The following is a 17,168-nucleotide window of genomic DNA, read 5'->3' as shown; positions in this document are numbered from 1 at the left end:
CTAGAATTCACTGATCTTCATTTTGCAAGCAAAAGCTTTCAGCAGGATATATGCAAGGTAATAAACTGGCTTGCTCAAAACTCAATTTATTTAAAGCAGCAAAAAACGAAACTTCTCTGTTTTAGAAACCCGCACAAGCGAGTACTCCTAAATGAGTCACTTTTTTTACATGGCTCGCATTGTGATTCGTGCACATGTAATGTCATACCATTTGAACCTTCAGTAAAATATCTCGGAATATTATTTGATGAGCATATGACATGGACTAATCATGTGCAGTATGTATGTAACAGGCTTAGAGCCGTGTCCGCGATGATGTACAACCTCAGAGGTAAGACTTCGATGCACTTAAGGCGCGTCATATTCAAGGCACTAGCTGAATCTATTATAACCTACAGCATTACATTATATGGCACCTGCTCTGATCACAAAATGGGATCCATAAATCGCATAATTAAAAGAATTGTAAACAGTATAACTTATGGTACTATGCGTCAGGAGGTTGATAAGGAGGAAAAATACAGTATACTAGGTGTACTGGAAATGCGGGAACTATTTTATTACACAGTGCTCACACGTCATTACTTTACAAATGCTTTCAAAATACCCGTCAAGAAAAACGCTGCCTTAAGAAAGACTGAAGCTTATATTAAGCCGCGCTGCTTCACGCATTATGGGAAAAAGATACGGAGATATTACGTACCACAGGTATTCAATACACTTGGTGAAGAATTTTACAATTTCAAAACAAAACGTAAAATGACTAAAGCAATAAGAAAATGGTGCATATCCTTGCAGATAAATCATTGATGGCCTCTTACATGTTATAATCTACTTTCTCTGTTTTTGCTATAATCTACTTTCCCTTTTGCTTCAGATTTTAGAGTTGTTTAGATATTTTTAGATTTGTTCAGTTGTTTGGATGGCTCATTTCAAGTTGTGATGACGTCTGTTCATGTTTGTTTTCGTTTTTCTCGAGTTTCATTCCTATTTGCTCAATATGCATACATAAATTTTGTATAATATGCATGCATTAGTGTTCTCAAATTTATTGTTTTGTGCATAATTTTTTGTACACATTCGGTGATTCACTGTACTGCCTGAACAACCAACAAGCACGCTGTGCTTAGGTTGGACGGGAAAACTCATGTACTAAATGAAAATGAATAAATTTGATTTGATTTGATTTGATTTGATTTGATTTGATTTGATTTTACATCACTCTATGCAGCAAAGCCTAAACGTGCTGAGCATGGCGGATCAGTTATGCATTGCGTGCACTTTGTGAGCACGTGATGTCCTGACGGTGACGCGAACCCTTGACCGCGCATCAAAAAGACTCCCGTTTATTTTAATTCTGAGTTCGAATAGCTTGTCTAGCCACGGCCGGACTGGAGCAGCGGCGGCGTGCTGCCGTCGTCGCTCTAGTCCGGTTGTGGTCTAGCCAATGAAATTTACATTCGCGTCGTAAATCCGTGAAGCGCGTTCTAGGAGGTGCCAAAAAAAATTCTTCCTCATCCGGCGCACTTTGCGCCAAGGAAAAACTGTAAGCATTGATAGCGTGAGTCAATAATGTTTGACCGAGAACCCAAGCATGAACTGCAAGGTCCCCAACCAGAAATGTTGCGTCAGTCTTCTGAAACCTCCTCTCATAAACGTGGACCCACGTAGATCTCTGGCTGAGCCCCGGCCACGGCAGCTCTATTTCGGATGAGCTGGAACGCAAGCACGCTCGTTTTTTACGACTATTGTCGCACATTGAATAGCGTCAGGTGGTTGACGTCGGCACGGAGCTGTACTCAATGATGACTCACATCCCAGTTATAGCAGTTTCCAGTAACATCAGTTAATAATTTTAATTAACACGAACAGTTAATAGCACTAGTAAACAAACAAGGCTCCTAGAGACCGTTTTCTGTTTCAAAAATAAAACGTGCGAGCTTTTGTCATGGCCATAAATGGCGGCACCTTTTCTGCCATATTACCGGCAAGCGGTCGTTGCGGCGCTGGAAAGACCCAGGAATAACACCACACCCACTGTTACACGGCGGCGATGCTCTCGGCAAAGCAACCTTGAGAGCGAGTGTGAGAAGTTTTGAAACGAAGGAAGGTGTGGTAACTTTTTTACTCTTTGAATACTGCAACCACGCCTTCAGGCAAGGGGTAAAAAAATTGAAAGCAGGAAGAAAAAAAGAATAATGAAACTGTAAATACTCACACACCACACAAGGCCCAGAACGTCTGAGGGCGGGCCCAGCTGCGCGATAAGCGCCTCGGAAGATCTACGTGACAGCGTCAGGGGTCTGGCGCTCAAAGTGCAGGAGTTTCAGGAACTACTTACGCTCTTTGATCGCATGCTGCCCGACACACCCCGGTAAATTGGGGGTTACACGCAGCCCTATTCACTTATCTCAACCTTCTGGACGTCAAAATGCTGTACAGTGCTTGTACGTTGCAGCCGCCAGTTTTCGGGGGTTAATCTGTTTTGAAAGTGTCTACATTTTAGAGTGGTAGAAAACAAACCCGCACGCTTCTGCCATGCTTCACAGGGTGCACTAAGCAACAGGTGTTTAGTGAACTGTTTGCTTTTAGGATACGTAGTTCACGTGGCCAATTGGGCTAATGGAATTATAGAATATTTTTTTATGCATTCATTAGAGTGAAAAAATTGCGAGTGTACGTGGTGTTCTTGAAGTGTTTGGTAAAACGCATTGTAGTCTTTTGTTATCAAATTTATTACTCGATGCGTTTATTTCGGCTGCCTAATTACAAGCGGCTTTGCACTATCCTCGGTCCGCTGATGCGTTCGAGCTCATACGTGCTCTCTCTATATTCTAAGATCAACCGGCGCTGAGCAGTTCGGTTAGTCCCAGCCTCGCAAAGAAAATATTTTCCTAGTTATTGATTCCAATGAGCTTTTTAACTGCGGACCTAAAGCGAGCGATCTGAGAGCTGCGCAGGCGATCACCGTGCAATAAACCGGAGCCGTTGCGTATCATTGGGCGCAGAGATGAGAACTTGCTGGACGTCGAGCGATACAGTTCTGCCTTCTTCGGGAAGTACGCTGAACTTCTGGAGTATGGTGGTCAAGTAGAGAAAGATTTCCATAAGTGCCAAGGATTCACCTGGGCACGCGCGTTTTCCTGCAGATAAAAAAAATACAAGCACAGAGATGCTACTCGCGAAGAGAGAACTTTACCTATAGGTTTACAGGCCGCTCCACCATCGCCACTGTTAGGCGATAGCTCAGATAAAGTATAACAGGCACAATTTGCACGCGCTAAGTAAGAGGAACAGTAATCGTATGTACAACACTATCAATAACAAAGAGCTTTCAAATGTGTGTGGGTAGTCGATGGAACACTAGCTTTGAACTACTTATGCTTCAGAAAATTAAGAATTCTCTCCTTTTTTCCACTTAAATTTGACCAGATGGTGAGATGTTGTACGAGACACACACACACCCAGTTTTTCTATCAGTTTTGCAGCACATTTCTTTCTAGCTTTCTTTTGTGGCTTGTGGGAAAGCGGGAGTGTGATACTCTCTTGCTATTTGAATTTTTTTCTTTCGATGTGAAGAGGTGCGAATTCGCTGAACAAAGGCACTAACTTTCTCAAGTTCAATCACGCAACAAAACTGCTCCACACTCTCTAATCATGGTCACTTAGAAACTAATATTGGTTTTAATTATATGCTATGGTAGCTCTAACCAGCAGTGTTTTGGTTTATCCGCAGAGAATGTTTCAAATAATGTTAGTCTATTATATTTAAATAAAGAAACAACAATGCAGGAGCACTGATGACTCCTTTGTGAGTGTTTTTGATCAGTTTAAGGAACTAACGCATTCAGCAGCACAGAAAACTAATCAAAATTGCTCACTGTCCCAAAAGCTCTCTGGTTTGCTCTATGCTTTGTGTCTACAACCGTTCTAAAGGTATGACCCCTGTATGCAATGACGCTGCCATGTACTTTGACATCTTTCAGTCTACGTGCCCTTACAAGAATATTTAAAATGCTCCATCTCGAAAGCATCAAAACTTTGCCCCGTAGACATGTGCAACTTACCCAGACTGAAAGCAACAAACGCTTGCGGCTTGTCTTTCACCTTCGTGCCATCGGCATTAAGAAATCTTGTGGGATCGTATTGTGATGGGTTATTCCAGTGGGCGGGGTCGTTGTGGATGCTCCACAAGTTCGGCACGACTAACGTACCGGCGGGAACATCGTAGCCACCAATAACGGTGTCGCGCCCCGCACTGCAAAAAATGGAATTTGCACAGAAAATAACAGAAAGAACAGATGTTGAATACATGTGTGCACTTCGAAGACGATTAACCACAGCAGAAAGGAACACATGTCCGGTTCTTTGGAAAAAGTCTCCTCCTTTCAAAATTTACTCGTCAGTGAACGTGAGAAAATGCAGCCACCAGAAAAACGCTCGGGTCCTTCCGATATGAAGGGAGGAGCTTCAGCGACCATTAACCAGTTCAATAAACATTTACTCACTCACTCACTGAAGCCTGACAATATAACTAGAATTAAACGAAGCAAATCAATCCGAAAACATACTAAAAAAAAGTACTCGGCTGCTACGTTAAATACATTTTTCAGTTTCATTCACTTAGTGACAAACTTACGCTCTGTGTATGCTGATGGGTGCGACGGTCCTCCAGCGCAGTGTCTCGAACATAGAGGCCATGGTGAACGGCATGCGGTGTCTGTCTTCCCAACGAGGCGCCCTCTGTCTGCCCACCACACTGTCAATTTCGTGCTGCAACTTTTTTTGTAGTCCAGCGGGATCATTGGCTGAGATATACAGGTTCCACAATATCGTGCTGCGAACTGTGTTTGTGGACGCACCGTACAGGTTGACTGCGGTGCCCTCCAGGTAGCGCACTGCATTAGATGTCAGATTTTTATTATAATAGACACGCCATTTCACTGTCTTCTCACCTTGTTCTTAGTAAATGAAAGTCGAGAGAGAGTAGAGGTTGCCAATTTCTGAAAGCGAGGATGGGAAATGTATGATGTTCAGTGCTAGCACAGTTTATAATAACGCGATCGTAGGCGGTGTGAACTTGAAAGGCACCCTGTACGGCTTTCTTGCACTCATCTATCTGCCAGCACCCTTATCAGCATACGGACGAAACAGCCAACCTAGAGCGGCTCATCTTCGCCAAGGGAAGTACGTTAGGCTGGAAATTCAATAAAAGGTAGTCGGAGTAACTGAGTACGCGTGATAATCTACTGTTTTCAGAGGAAAATGTGTCCTAATGGAGAAAATGAAGAAGCAAAAACTAATAGAGAGGTGGTTTTTGTGGCGATTCTTGGGAAAGGAGGGGAAGGGGGGGGGGGTAATTTTTCGGTCAGTGGCACCGAATGTTAAACATAGCATTGAATTTTATTCACACGGTCGTTGCTTTTATTAGTTCTGAGATTAAAAATTGGTGATGAACAACCTTCATTGCTGGTCTTGGTACAGCTACTTCATTTAACAATTTTGGAACAAACTAGCGATACTAAAGCAGGTTTCCTCCTCGGAATTCACAGCATTCATTTGAAGAGTACCGCAGTGCTGGACTTTTACTCAGGCAGAAATTAGACGAGGAAAAGTGAACGTGGTTATCAGCAGCCGCAAAGAGAATAACCTTGTGATTTCGGTTAATCGTCGCATTTCGACTATAGCAGGATAGCAGCTGTTGCGTCGTGAATTTTTTGTTTTAACGAAAAAAAAATAAGACCTATCAATATGCGCCGCATTCACTTTTTCGAATTCGGTTTTAACCGGGGGCAAAAAAAGGTCAGTACGCATAGCATACATGCCACACTGTGCTGGCTATTGAGTACAAATTACACTTAATCGTACGAGAAAATTAGTGCAGAATCCATGAGCACGGTAAAGCAGTGGAATTATTGGATTAAGTAGCATGATTCAATATTTCGAAGCGTTATTTCGCGACTTCCATGGTCGGGACGAAAACAGAGGAAAGGCTATAGAGAGCTTGGGCGCAGCAGGAAGTCACGTAATTTTCTTCGTATAAGCGCGGGACTCTCTGGTACAATAACAACGTAGTCATGGCAACGGCGCCTCCAACAAGCTCGACTACTCGGCTGACCGGTGTGGGAAAGGTTTTCCGCAGTAGCCCCCCCCCCCTGCCAAACTGCTCGCATGATAGAAGCAGCCTCCGATGGCAAGAAGACGCTGAAATTATTTTACTGCGCGCCTAGAAATTGCTTCCCTAGCCGCTTATGACCCTATAAACGCGCACTCCATTCTGAGCGATTAGAGGTGCGCGTTTATCTGATTACATTCCTTGCCTAAGTGCTCTTGACGTATCCTAGTTCGCTCATGCGCTTGAAAGTGGCTTCAACAGAGGGCTCAAGTTCATGCCTACTGGCTGTTGCCTCGCTAAGAGAGAATCGAAGAAAAATTATGCAATCTAAACCGCTCTGTTGTTCATACTCATATTTCTGGCAGAGGTGGCATTTAGTGGCAATTTTTGTTTTAACTACATCTGAACCCGGTACTTCCTGAATCTGTGTGAAACGTATCGTAAGCGGCGATGCCGGGCGAAAAGTTAGGCTTTCGCAACGACCGTACTGGGAGCGCCATCTCTCGCACTCGAAATGCCGGGGAGCACTCTGCGTTTCGCTGCTATTGTTCAAAATGTTTATCGACTTAACTGAGCATAGACCCCATGCATATAGTCCCTATTTCATAATTCCATTTGTCGAAGCTGCTACGGCTGCCCTTCTTACGAACTATTTCTGGCCTTCAAGGTCTGTTTTGAGCAAGGCAGCCTCCCTCTGGTTAGGTGTTGGAAAGAGATGGGGATATGCCCTTGTTTTTCTGGCAAGTCCATAGATGTGGTTGAGATCCTCAATTCCTCAACAGTGCCAGCATTCTGGCCAGTAAAGTTTTGAGTACCACGTGCTCGTGTGTAGTGATTTGATGGTGAGAAAGGTATTGGTTTGTATCCTTCTTAATGTTATTCTTTCGTCCTTGCCTAATTCTTTCGAGGGTTTGCTAACTTGTGATCGTTCTAGCCTGTAGTTCTGTAAAATTTCAAGAGTGTTCACAATGTGGTCTCCTGGACACCACGAGGGGAGAGGCGACGAATTTTCCTACGACCTTGCTCGCGAATTCCTAACCCGGGCACCGTCGCAGAATGATCATGACTACATCATAGTCATGATCATTCTGCGACGGTGCCCGGGTTAGGAATTCGCGAGCAAGGTCGTAAGAAAATTCGTCGCCTCTCCCCTCGTGGTGTCCAGGAGACCACATTGTGAATACGCTTCCAAATTACGTAACCTTGTGGATCCGGGCGGCCTGCTCACAGTCCCTACCCTTGATGTAACATCTAAAGGTGGTTTGAGAGTCTGAGATCACGACTACCTGACTGTGCACCTGGATGGCGATGGCTATGGCTACTTCCTCGGCAGCAAACTCAACGCCTCTTCTTTTGATTGACGCGCATCGGTAACTACAGCAGTAAAAATGCTATCAGCTGTTTCGGCTGAGTTTGTGTCATATTTCCTTTCCAATGCATTTTCCTCTTGCTCCCTATTGCCGTTGTTGTAAGTGGAATGTATATTCATTAACTGTCCCTGTGATCTTTGGTAGTATATAAGCTCTATCAATCTCGCGTTCGTCTGTCTTTCGTCATCTTTCGTCATTATGGCACTGCTTGTACAGCTGTTGTGAAACAGTCCTTTGTGGTCCCATATCATCATATAAGATGTGTCGATTAATTTTCACCGATTCAGGCAAGTACGCTACCCAAAAGTCTGAATCAACTTTTCGGGTCCTTAATTGGTTAAGTACGGTTTCCATCCCATGTCAGCACACTGATAACACTTTTAAAAGTAAGAGGCCACGTCCAACACGAAACCATGCATAAGCGCAACAAAAAAATTCTTCCGCAGTGGTTTAGCAGCAGTTACATCGCCGAAATCATCACGTGAACATCATCGTGCATAGCCCAATATAGTTTCTCAATACTATCGTAAGTGAAACTTTGCAGCGCAGCGCTTCGCCCATCATTATGATGGGCGATGATTGGATGATGGATGGTTATGATGGGATATGAGGTTTCATATTCGGCTTGGCTATTGTTCGGCATAACACGTGGATTTATTCGTAACAACACGACTCTTGTAGCGGAAATGCTGTGATTGTTTCCATGCCAGCCTAATACCAAACTTTCACTTCCTTTAAATTTAATTGAGAATGAAAAAGCTGCCTTTTGAAATAATTCAATCTTCGCACAGAGGAGAGCATCGTGGCGTAGCTACCACATCCGAGGCACAATTCATGTTTTTAACCCAACACTAGCCAAACTAAACGCGCAACATCATCTTCCCTGCGTTCCCGCGGTGGGTCAAGCGCTGTTTAGGAAAATCGCATAGACGGTGGCATGAGCTTAACTTCTAGGTAATACTGGGAAACTCTGGGCAGAGACCTCGGCGCCTCCTGAATTCGTTGTTGTTGTTTACCTCAGTAAACACATTTGTGATCCGGTTACCTTTTCTTTTATTCTCTTTTCTTTCCTTTTCTTTTCTTTTCTTTTCTTTGCACTCAGAATTTAGTTCTTGTGAAGCGTTTGTTGCTTGCATAGTTTCTTTCACCAGTAAAGCAGCTTGCAGCATGTTGAAAGAAAAAAATAATACATCCTTTCATTACATCAAGATGAAGTGATTCAGACAGGAGGAGACCAGATAAGCGTGACAAGTCTATATACGTGCAGCTTACCTGTTGCTGTCATGTGGCTTTTTGTATCCTTCGTGCGCGAACTATTATTGAGAAACAAACTTGGACTTTGTTTTTTTTTTTTTTTCCTGTCTCACGGCCATGTTTCAGGACTGCCAAAAGTGTGTTTTTCTGGCATTTTTGCCTTGTGGCTGAATTTTTTGGCGTAATAAAACAACCGGATTAAAAAAAATGGCAGAAAAACGCGTGTGTCGAATGCTAGGGGTTTTTTGTGTACCTTGTATACAGATAAATACGGGACGCGCGCGTCGCCCTTCTTTGGTGTCTCCGTGACGAAAGCTGCTCTGTGAGGCAGAATAACCGCGTTTCTCGGCTTTCATACATGCGTGTAGTAGTTTTCGCTGTTTAAACATTTTTTGCACGTGGTTGTGCCGTGTTCGCGCATTTTCTTTAAAATTTCGTTGTCACAATAAAAGCGCTGCTCCTGTGCTGCGTGCAACAATTTTTTTTTTAATTTGTAAGCAGTTCTAGAAGGATGAAAACTGGTAGCTGGAGTTTCTTTTTTGTTTTTCTTTTCAAACTCGCCCGAATTTTTTTTGGGCTACATTTTGGGGAAAAAAGTATTTTCTTTCGGCGACAATTATTTTCTAGGGAAGAAACATTAGTTCTTTTCCATAATGTGTGAGTATTCATAAGCGGCAAGAAAAATCACATGGAGTTTGTCCTGTCTTTTTTGTATCAGCACGACCTGTTGAAATATCAGTTATAGTGAACATACGGTAGCATTTAGAGCAGTATATAAAAGATGAAAAGCTATCGTCTCAAAGAAATGTAATAGTTAGGGTGGCAAGGCAGGACGTGCCGAAGGCATGCCAACCGTTCACCAAGCGGCATATGCTACTACGCTTGTTCCGGGTTGTGAGCACGAATCAAACACCAGTTCTCCCTCATGTTCGCTTTAACTTAGGGGGAGGCCATCTATGTATATACAGGCTGTTACACTAACCCCGACTGTGAGTTTTCGCGTTTTCTTCAGAGGTGCGTGATCTTGCAGTGCTTTCAATAGCCTCTTAGTAAGGTCTTGCCGATTGCCTTGGACAAAAAAAAAGTTTTTGTAACGTAGAGCTTCTTGCGGCTGAGTATAGAATAGCCAGAATTTGTTCGTGTTGACTTTAACAATTTGATAATAAAGATGACAGCTAAAAAGAAAGCGGAACAGAAAATAAAAGTGCAAAAATGTGGCGAAGGAATGGAGAATAAACGAAACTGCTGACTTTCCAAAGCATTTTAGGGAAAGAATGGGACAGAAAAGATTCTATCCATGAATCTTCGTCTAATGGTAAACAATGAAGTAAAAAAAAACTTGGCAGTTTGCAACGTATTGCACAACTGCTTGAAACTTGATCAAGCCATCTTAAACAGCCTGCCGAGTAACTCGAAGGATTTTCCCATAACGATTTCTCTCCTATAGCCTGCGAAAACAACGAAGACACCATTTCATTTTTTTTTTCTCACAGCTTCCCTGTATGCATCGTCTAGTAGGTGTGGCCTTTGTGAGCCTTCCCAGGCACTTTAATTTTAACGCGGCGGAGAAAAAATTAGCCTCTCGGATGAAAAACTTAATAAAAGGGAGCTGAAGTATTAGGGGTGTAACAATATTTAAAAGCAAGCATAAAAGAAAGAAAAGCTCACTTATGTTCCCTATAATTGCTTAAAAAAAGCAGTCCTGAGCAATTCTTCATTATTTGCCTCAAACAAATAGTTACTAAAACACAAGAAAATAAAATATTGAGCAAAATACGAGCTTTCCAAAAATCGCTACCGTTTCGTTTCGCTACACGTCTATCCTACCCGCAGATATATTCACGTACCCATTCATATATATTCGTTTATCTATCCATCAACTTACCCGCCTACTTAGCGCCCATACATCCAGTGGTTCTAGTCTGTCGTGACCAACAAAAGCCACTTTGGTGACACGAATGCCAGCCCCTTATACAAGAGGGAATCACGCTTCTATACATTGAGTCATTCATCCATCAATGTTCTTCAATTTCGAGATCCCGCTTATTACTGTCGCATTATTAATGGGCAGACGGCGTCAAGTGCAGCCGCCGTCCTTTTAAGTGGTGCGATGAAGTAAAAAACCGAAGCCGAACTCTTGCGGGGAGTGCATCGCGCTTATGTGCGGGGATGCGAGCCCGCAGCAAAAAGAAGATCAGGAAGTTCTGGAAAAGATCTGGAGTGGCGCCAAATGGAAGTGGAAGCAAAAAGCCAGATGAAGTGGGCGTGAATTCAAAGGCTGTGTTAAAAGCCGCATTAATTATAACTAAGTAGTTAATGAAATTGCGGCGAGAAACACAAATACCAGCACTGATTTTTACTTTTTCTTCTCTTCCCTTTGTTAAGCAGTGAAGCTCAGAGGTTTTTCTTTTCAGTAATTGAAACTTTTTTTGCCAAAAAGCGTGCCAGCAAGCTCAGTCTTGAGTCAGGCTGGCTAGCAATTCTAAAGTTCAGTCACACTTCTGCGCAGCTAGTATTCAGGGTGTACTGAGATAAGCCTCAACTCCAATTACCGAAGCAAGCAGCACTTACGGGAGTAATGGGACTTGGCTCCTTTGTTTTCTTCAATCTTCCTCAGGTATCCGTCAATGAAGTCCCTTTCCACGTAGAGCTCCATGTTCCCCTCTCGCTCCTTTACTTCGTTTCTGTATGGCAGACAGAGTTTGTACAGTAATTGTGGGTACGACTGTGAAGCAAGCGTCTCCAGCACGCGATATGTTTACTTTTTATTCGCTCAATCAGCCCAGAGAACCTCAATTGGCGGTTCCTCAAGTACTTTTTTCCGCGCACAATAACAGAGTGGAATACACCGACCCAATTACTAAGAGCGCATAATGATGGTGCAGCCTTTCTTTTTAGTTAGTTTACCTTTTGCCCTTAGATCTGTAACATGTACTCATGTATTCGTCTGCTCGAATCTCTTGTATGATCTACGTTGTGAAATAAATAAAAAATTATGCCACCAGTCTGCCCGGAAAGGAGTTTTTTTATTGTTGCTCAGGAATTCTTCGAAAAGCCTTAAAAAACTATCACTTTCACGCAAGTGAAGGCAGTGGCTAGTTTAGAAGAAAGAGCACCGGCAAGCATGTCTACAACACTTTAAATGTGTAAGCATCCGCAAACATATCCATATCCTGCCTCATGAAAGCAGCGTGAACTACTGTATAATGCTTGTGAGAATCGTAAATTAACTATCTCCTTCCTTTTTATCTCTTTTTTAATGTGTCCTCGCAAGGACTTGGAGTATGTCCCACTGTTCATTTTGTGATAGATAAAAAAATTAAAATAAGCGCACATTTCTTCAGAAAGTTGAAGTGCGAAAAGTAGCTGGCGCATAACAATATACCGGTTTGTAACGAACCTTTGTAAAAGACTGCAGCCTTTTAGCCCACTGCCAGTGAGGACGGCACCAAACAGCAATGCAGTATCCTTAAATAAATAATATCGAGTACGTGTAGTAATCACCATTACAGATAATGCTGGTTGTTTACCTCCTCCGAGCCTTCTTCCCAAATCTACTAGTCGAAGTATGATGCACTGAGAAGTGTTCTACGTTTTTCTTTTATCTCCTTGCACGACCGCAATACCTAGCTGAGCCGAAATGAATACTTTAATAGTATAATAAATGAAGTGGAAATGCTATGTGTGACCTTGCCGCTTAAGAGCCTTAAACACCCAAAAAAGGCCACTTGTAGGATAGTATATTCAGAAGCTAGTAGCAGTTGTGTAAGGTTCTTTTAGGGGAGCTCTGCGTTTTTAATAGCGTGCCTCATAAGGCTTGAAGGTAAGTGGCCTCCAGGCATAAGCATTGCGAATTGTTTTCTTTTTATCTCATTGCAAACTATATCAGTCATTAGTAGAGACAGCATCAGTGATGCATCAGTGATTCAGTAGAGTTGCTTAAGGGTTCTTGCTTTTTTTTAAACATCTGTCTTAATGTGCGCATTCTTCTTGTATCTTTCATAGAGAAGTTGGAAATTTCTAGATAGCCGTTTACATAAATATCCTAGAAGCTTTAACGCTTATTATCGTTTATCTCCTGAAGAATACTTTAAAAAGACACTGGTCAAGTTGAAGTGGGCGTGTATTACCGTAAAATACCGCACATCTGCCACTGCTCGAATAAGCGCCTACAAGGCTTTTTGAATGAGATTTTGAATGTTTCTGATAACCAAGCAAGAGCCGATGTGATTATGTCCCATGTCCAAAAGAAGTTCCCAAACACAGCAAAGACACACCAAAGCACCGATTGTTTGGTATGTCCACGTCGCTTATCGAAGAGGGAGGAAAGGGAGGGGGGAGAGAGTGGCGGGCAGTCGAGCGCTGCAATGTGATCATTCAGATGATGCACCCAAGCTCAAGGTCAAGCAGGTTCTAAACCAAAACAGCAAAGGAAACCCCCGGAAGCCATTGTGTCAAGATGTCCTGAACATCGAATCCAGAGCGTGGGCGGCAGTATCGGAAGGTGTTATAGGACCGAGGACCAAGCGCTCCATCCACGCTTTGCGGGAGTAGGGTCCCCATCCGTGCCCGTGGATCGCGGCGCCGTTCCCGACGAATGCTTAGACCTTATGTTGTGCTCGGACACCGAAGTGTCGTTCGACGGAGTCAGCGACAAAAGTTAGCCGTACTTCAGTGATCTGGCTTTTCATGCCTCATAGTAAACTGTTTGAATTCTTCCTCACTAATCAATCACGGTTTTCTAGTTACGTAGGCTCCTTTTTGAGCGAAAATTTATCTTTCATCAACTAGGAAAAAAAATGGCATCGCCGCCACGTGTCGTTTTCTATAACTAACAGTGATATCATGCATTTTCTTTCGCTATGAATGTCTGAGGCTAGGCCACAGCACAACTGACTTTTGGGGTGATCACAGAGTCTTGATCCAGTGACAGGAAAAATAATGTTCAATACTCAATCTTGCATTATCATCAATAAATCGGTTTTTCTGCCGAATGGAAATTAAAAGAGGCACAAAAAGCCAAGAAAAAAGATTTCTTTAAGAAGGAAACTTCAGTATTGTTGTCCTCAAAGTTCTTTTGAGGAAGCAGCGAGCGTGTCTCATCACTGCCTTACCTCACGAGCTGGATGAACTCTTTGAAGATACAACTCGTGATGCTCGTTTTTGTCTTCGGAATATATGCAGTCAAGGTACGAATTGCCGGCAGAAAATCCACCAGGGAAAGGAAGCTCGAGTGGCGTAAAAATCCGGTGAGAAGATCTTCGATGAAGCGACCCTTTGGGTCATTCAGGTCGTATCGCTGCCCGAACACCAATGCCGAGATGTTGTTGGCAACGCTGGCTGCGACGGCCTCACCCACAGTGATGGGCTGCCCCTTGCTCGAAGATAAAAGGTCAGTGAAGCATTGCACTTCTTCCTGCGGATCCGAAGAGAAAAGGCATGCAAAACAAAGGTGCTGGCTCTTTAGGCATCATATAGAAGTCCAGAAAAATATATGACTGAACAACATGGTGTTTATCTGCACGGGAGCGAAACTCACTAGGAGCAAATGGGCACGAATGTAACATGACTGCTACGTTGAACACCTTTGTGCTATAGTGAAAAATCATTTGCTGCTTTTTAGGCAGCACTCTATCTTCATGGTGAAGTTCTTGCCACAGTGTTGGCCTTGAAAATGTACAGGTTCGGACGAAAGCAACGAAGCACTCTATGGCCTTCACTTTTCACACGTTGACTAACTGATACTGGCAGCCGCAGCATGTGCTTGATGGTAGTGAATGAAAGTGCGCTTTCTCTTGGGAAAATAATGCTTCTTCATGGCGATAGGGAAGGCATGGTTACCATTAGAAAGGGATAGCGAACTCCATTCACTTATGTCCACGCCTATAACACAGCACTCACTCTACACTGATGTTTGTGAGACACGCCACATATTTTTCGCTGTTCCTTAGCTCTGAGATGTTTCTCAATGAATTACCACCCGTAGCGCTTTCCTCTAGTACTGTTTCAGTCGTAACAGTATCCCTTGAACTACACCTTTCTTGGAGACTTGCACGGGACTTGCATGATATTTCGCTATGTAGATTCTCTAGTGATGCTTGTGGAACAGCCTAAATTGCTTGTAGGACAGCCTAAAGCGCTTGGTTATCTACAATGCTGTTGCCTTATGCATGAGCGTATGACGATTACATTTAGGTTTTGAGAGGAATACAACGAGTCTGTTGTGGTGTGAGAAACGTGTTGGTGCAGATCAGAGCGTCTTGTCGTGCAGCGCGTTTGATGGCAGCGTCCCGAGAGGTAGGTCCTGTGTTCGACTCTCTTTCCTGTGTTTCGCGTTGCTCGCACCGAGTGAGCACGTATCAATTCACCCAGCATCGAACCATCGTTTAGACATACTTTGCAGATAACATCAGGCAGTTTGTATCCCATACAATGAAACTTTGTCCACAGATAGCTGGTGGCGGGGATTCCATTGTTAATTTGAGGGTTACTTTTATGCCGCAGGCAGCGATATATATTAATGTGTTCACCGACATGCTATTCATGATGGCGAGAGGATTTGGGGAAAGAAAGCCAGTAGGAAGAAAGACAAATGGGACGATACTTGAACATCACGTCATATCCATCATTCATTGTCTTCGAAGTAAATACGCACCTAGTAAATCAGTGAACCAGTTTTGTGGACAAGTACATTTAGGCACGTAATTGCATCACATGCACACAGCCGAACAGTTTTTTTCAGCGACAGCTTTACATGACATGTTTGGCGAAATCACGTTGCCGTCGTGAGGGTCAGCGTATTTGTCCGCGCACCCTCCAGTGATGGAGGGCTCGTTTACCTGTTGTTAGGCGAGGCGGGTGTCCTGAAAGACCAGCGCAGCAAGCCGTGACTTGCGTGATCATGATAGCACCTATGCCTGTGTGTCACTACGACTCGAGCATCAGGGTAAATGTCTGGCCTTTCTTTGACTCCATTGAAACACAGGACAACATTAATATAAAAACATAAAACTACGCCGGGGACAAGACACAGAAGAGAAGCAGACAGGACGAGTGCAGATCCGCCCTGTCCACTTATCTTCTGCGACCTGACAACATATGACTCCACTTAACGGCTACCTCGCAGTAATCTAAGCCTGCCCTTCTCTTGATACTGAGGAAGGGCTCCTTACTTGAATATGCTCCTCCATTGGCTTCTTTGCAAATCCCAGATTTCTCAGAACGTGAAAGCAGTACCGGCGGTTCACTTGCCATGGTTCGCCATTCATAGTTAAAATACCTGTTTAAAAAAAAGAGGACGCAGGCCATCCAGTTGTTACCAGTGTATGAAGGAAATGCACTACGAATGGTATAGCTGAAAAATAAAAAAAAATGTTAGACCTTTAACTCCGAGGTACCGGAAGATGAAATCGTCGGGTCGGTAGAGCACATCGGGGTTAACCAGTCCTTCCCTTACGGACGGGAGGTCGTTTAGCACCACCACATCCTTGCTTCCGAGGCGAAGTCTACGAGTGTTTTCAAAACATTACAAAATGCAGTCAATCTCACACGCTACGCACCTAAAACGTGTAACTACGCCTCTCTTTCCTGAAAAGTGCAGTGACCATGCACTGATCGCATGGCGTTTAACTTAACTAATTGCAATAGTAAATATTTTCGGGTGAGCTCTGTCTACTCAGTGAATTAAAAGGCAAAAGCAGAAACATTTTGAAAAGCAGGGTCTGCGGCCTTCCTTTGCTACTCTACTTTGCTTAACACAAAGCAGCATTCGAAAACTCTTACCTGAAAATCGGCCCGTATTCTTCGCTTAACTCTTTGAAAGCGATTTGAAATGGCTTCCGTATGAACGGTATGTAGCCCAGTATAGGAACGCCATTGGGACCAGGTGGTAAGCGCTGGCGCTTTTGTCGGCTTCCGGCTGTTATCCACTTCAGCGCCAAAAATCCAGCAAGTGCGGTTGCCCAAAAGACAACTACAGACAAGCTTGTTTGCAAAGATAAAGTCTGGAAAAGAAAAATTTAGAGAACATGTGGCACTCTTCTAAGGCTTGGTTCACCGCGACCAGGTAATTTTGCTTCACATTTCGAACGCAGCTCGTAATGCTGTTTATACTCGTGTACACGGATCGCCGCTTGATATTGGGTTTAAACTGAACGTGCATGCAATGAGTGCGGATGAGGGCCGCAGGCAATGCGCGTTATGCACAAACTAATTTTTTAATGCGAAAGTATTTCTTGCCTCATGGATGGCGTGACCATGAGATAACGACGATAAGAACGATGTTAATAAACGACAATGAGGCAATTAGCAGGTAATCATTAATGCAATAAAATATTAACAGGTAATAAATAACGAGTAAAAATAGTTACATTAATACTGTAGTTAGTGATAGTCATAGTAAAAGTCAGTGGCAGTAATAGCTATAGTAA

At 43.3% G+C, this 17,168-nt stretch overlaps 1 protein-coding gene across 1 annotated transcript; it reads right to left on the bottom strand.

The window, feature by feature from the left end:
- Positions 1-1,215: 1,215 nt before the first annotated feature.
- LOC149372442 (cytochrome P450 2H2-like) lies at positions 1,216-16,754 on the bottom strand (the record flags this gene model as incomplete). The annotated part of the gene is made up of 8 exons (XM_089582085.1): positions 1,216-3,143; positions 4,068-4,258; positions 4,640-4,898; positions 11,311-11,423; positions 13,854-14,155; positions 15,912-16,018; positions 16,120-16,244; positions 16,522-16,754. Coding segments are annotated over 8 exons (1,509 nt in total), but the record flags the coding sequence as incomplete, so codon positions are not given.
- Positions 16,755-17,168: the final 414 nt, after the last annotated feature.

This window comes from Amblyomma mixtum, chromosome 1 (genome assembly GCF_055824585.1).
Source record: "Amblyomma mixtum isolate Tamu chromosome 1, ASM5582458v1, whole genome shotgun sequence".
Lineage (NCBI taxonomy): Eukaryota > Metazoa > Arthropoda > Arachnida > Ixodida > Ixodidae > Amblyomma > Amblyomma mixtum.
The sequence above is the reverse complement of the archived record's forward strand: the minus strand, read 5'-3'. Positions and strand labels throughout refer to the sequence as shown.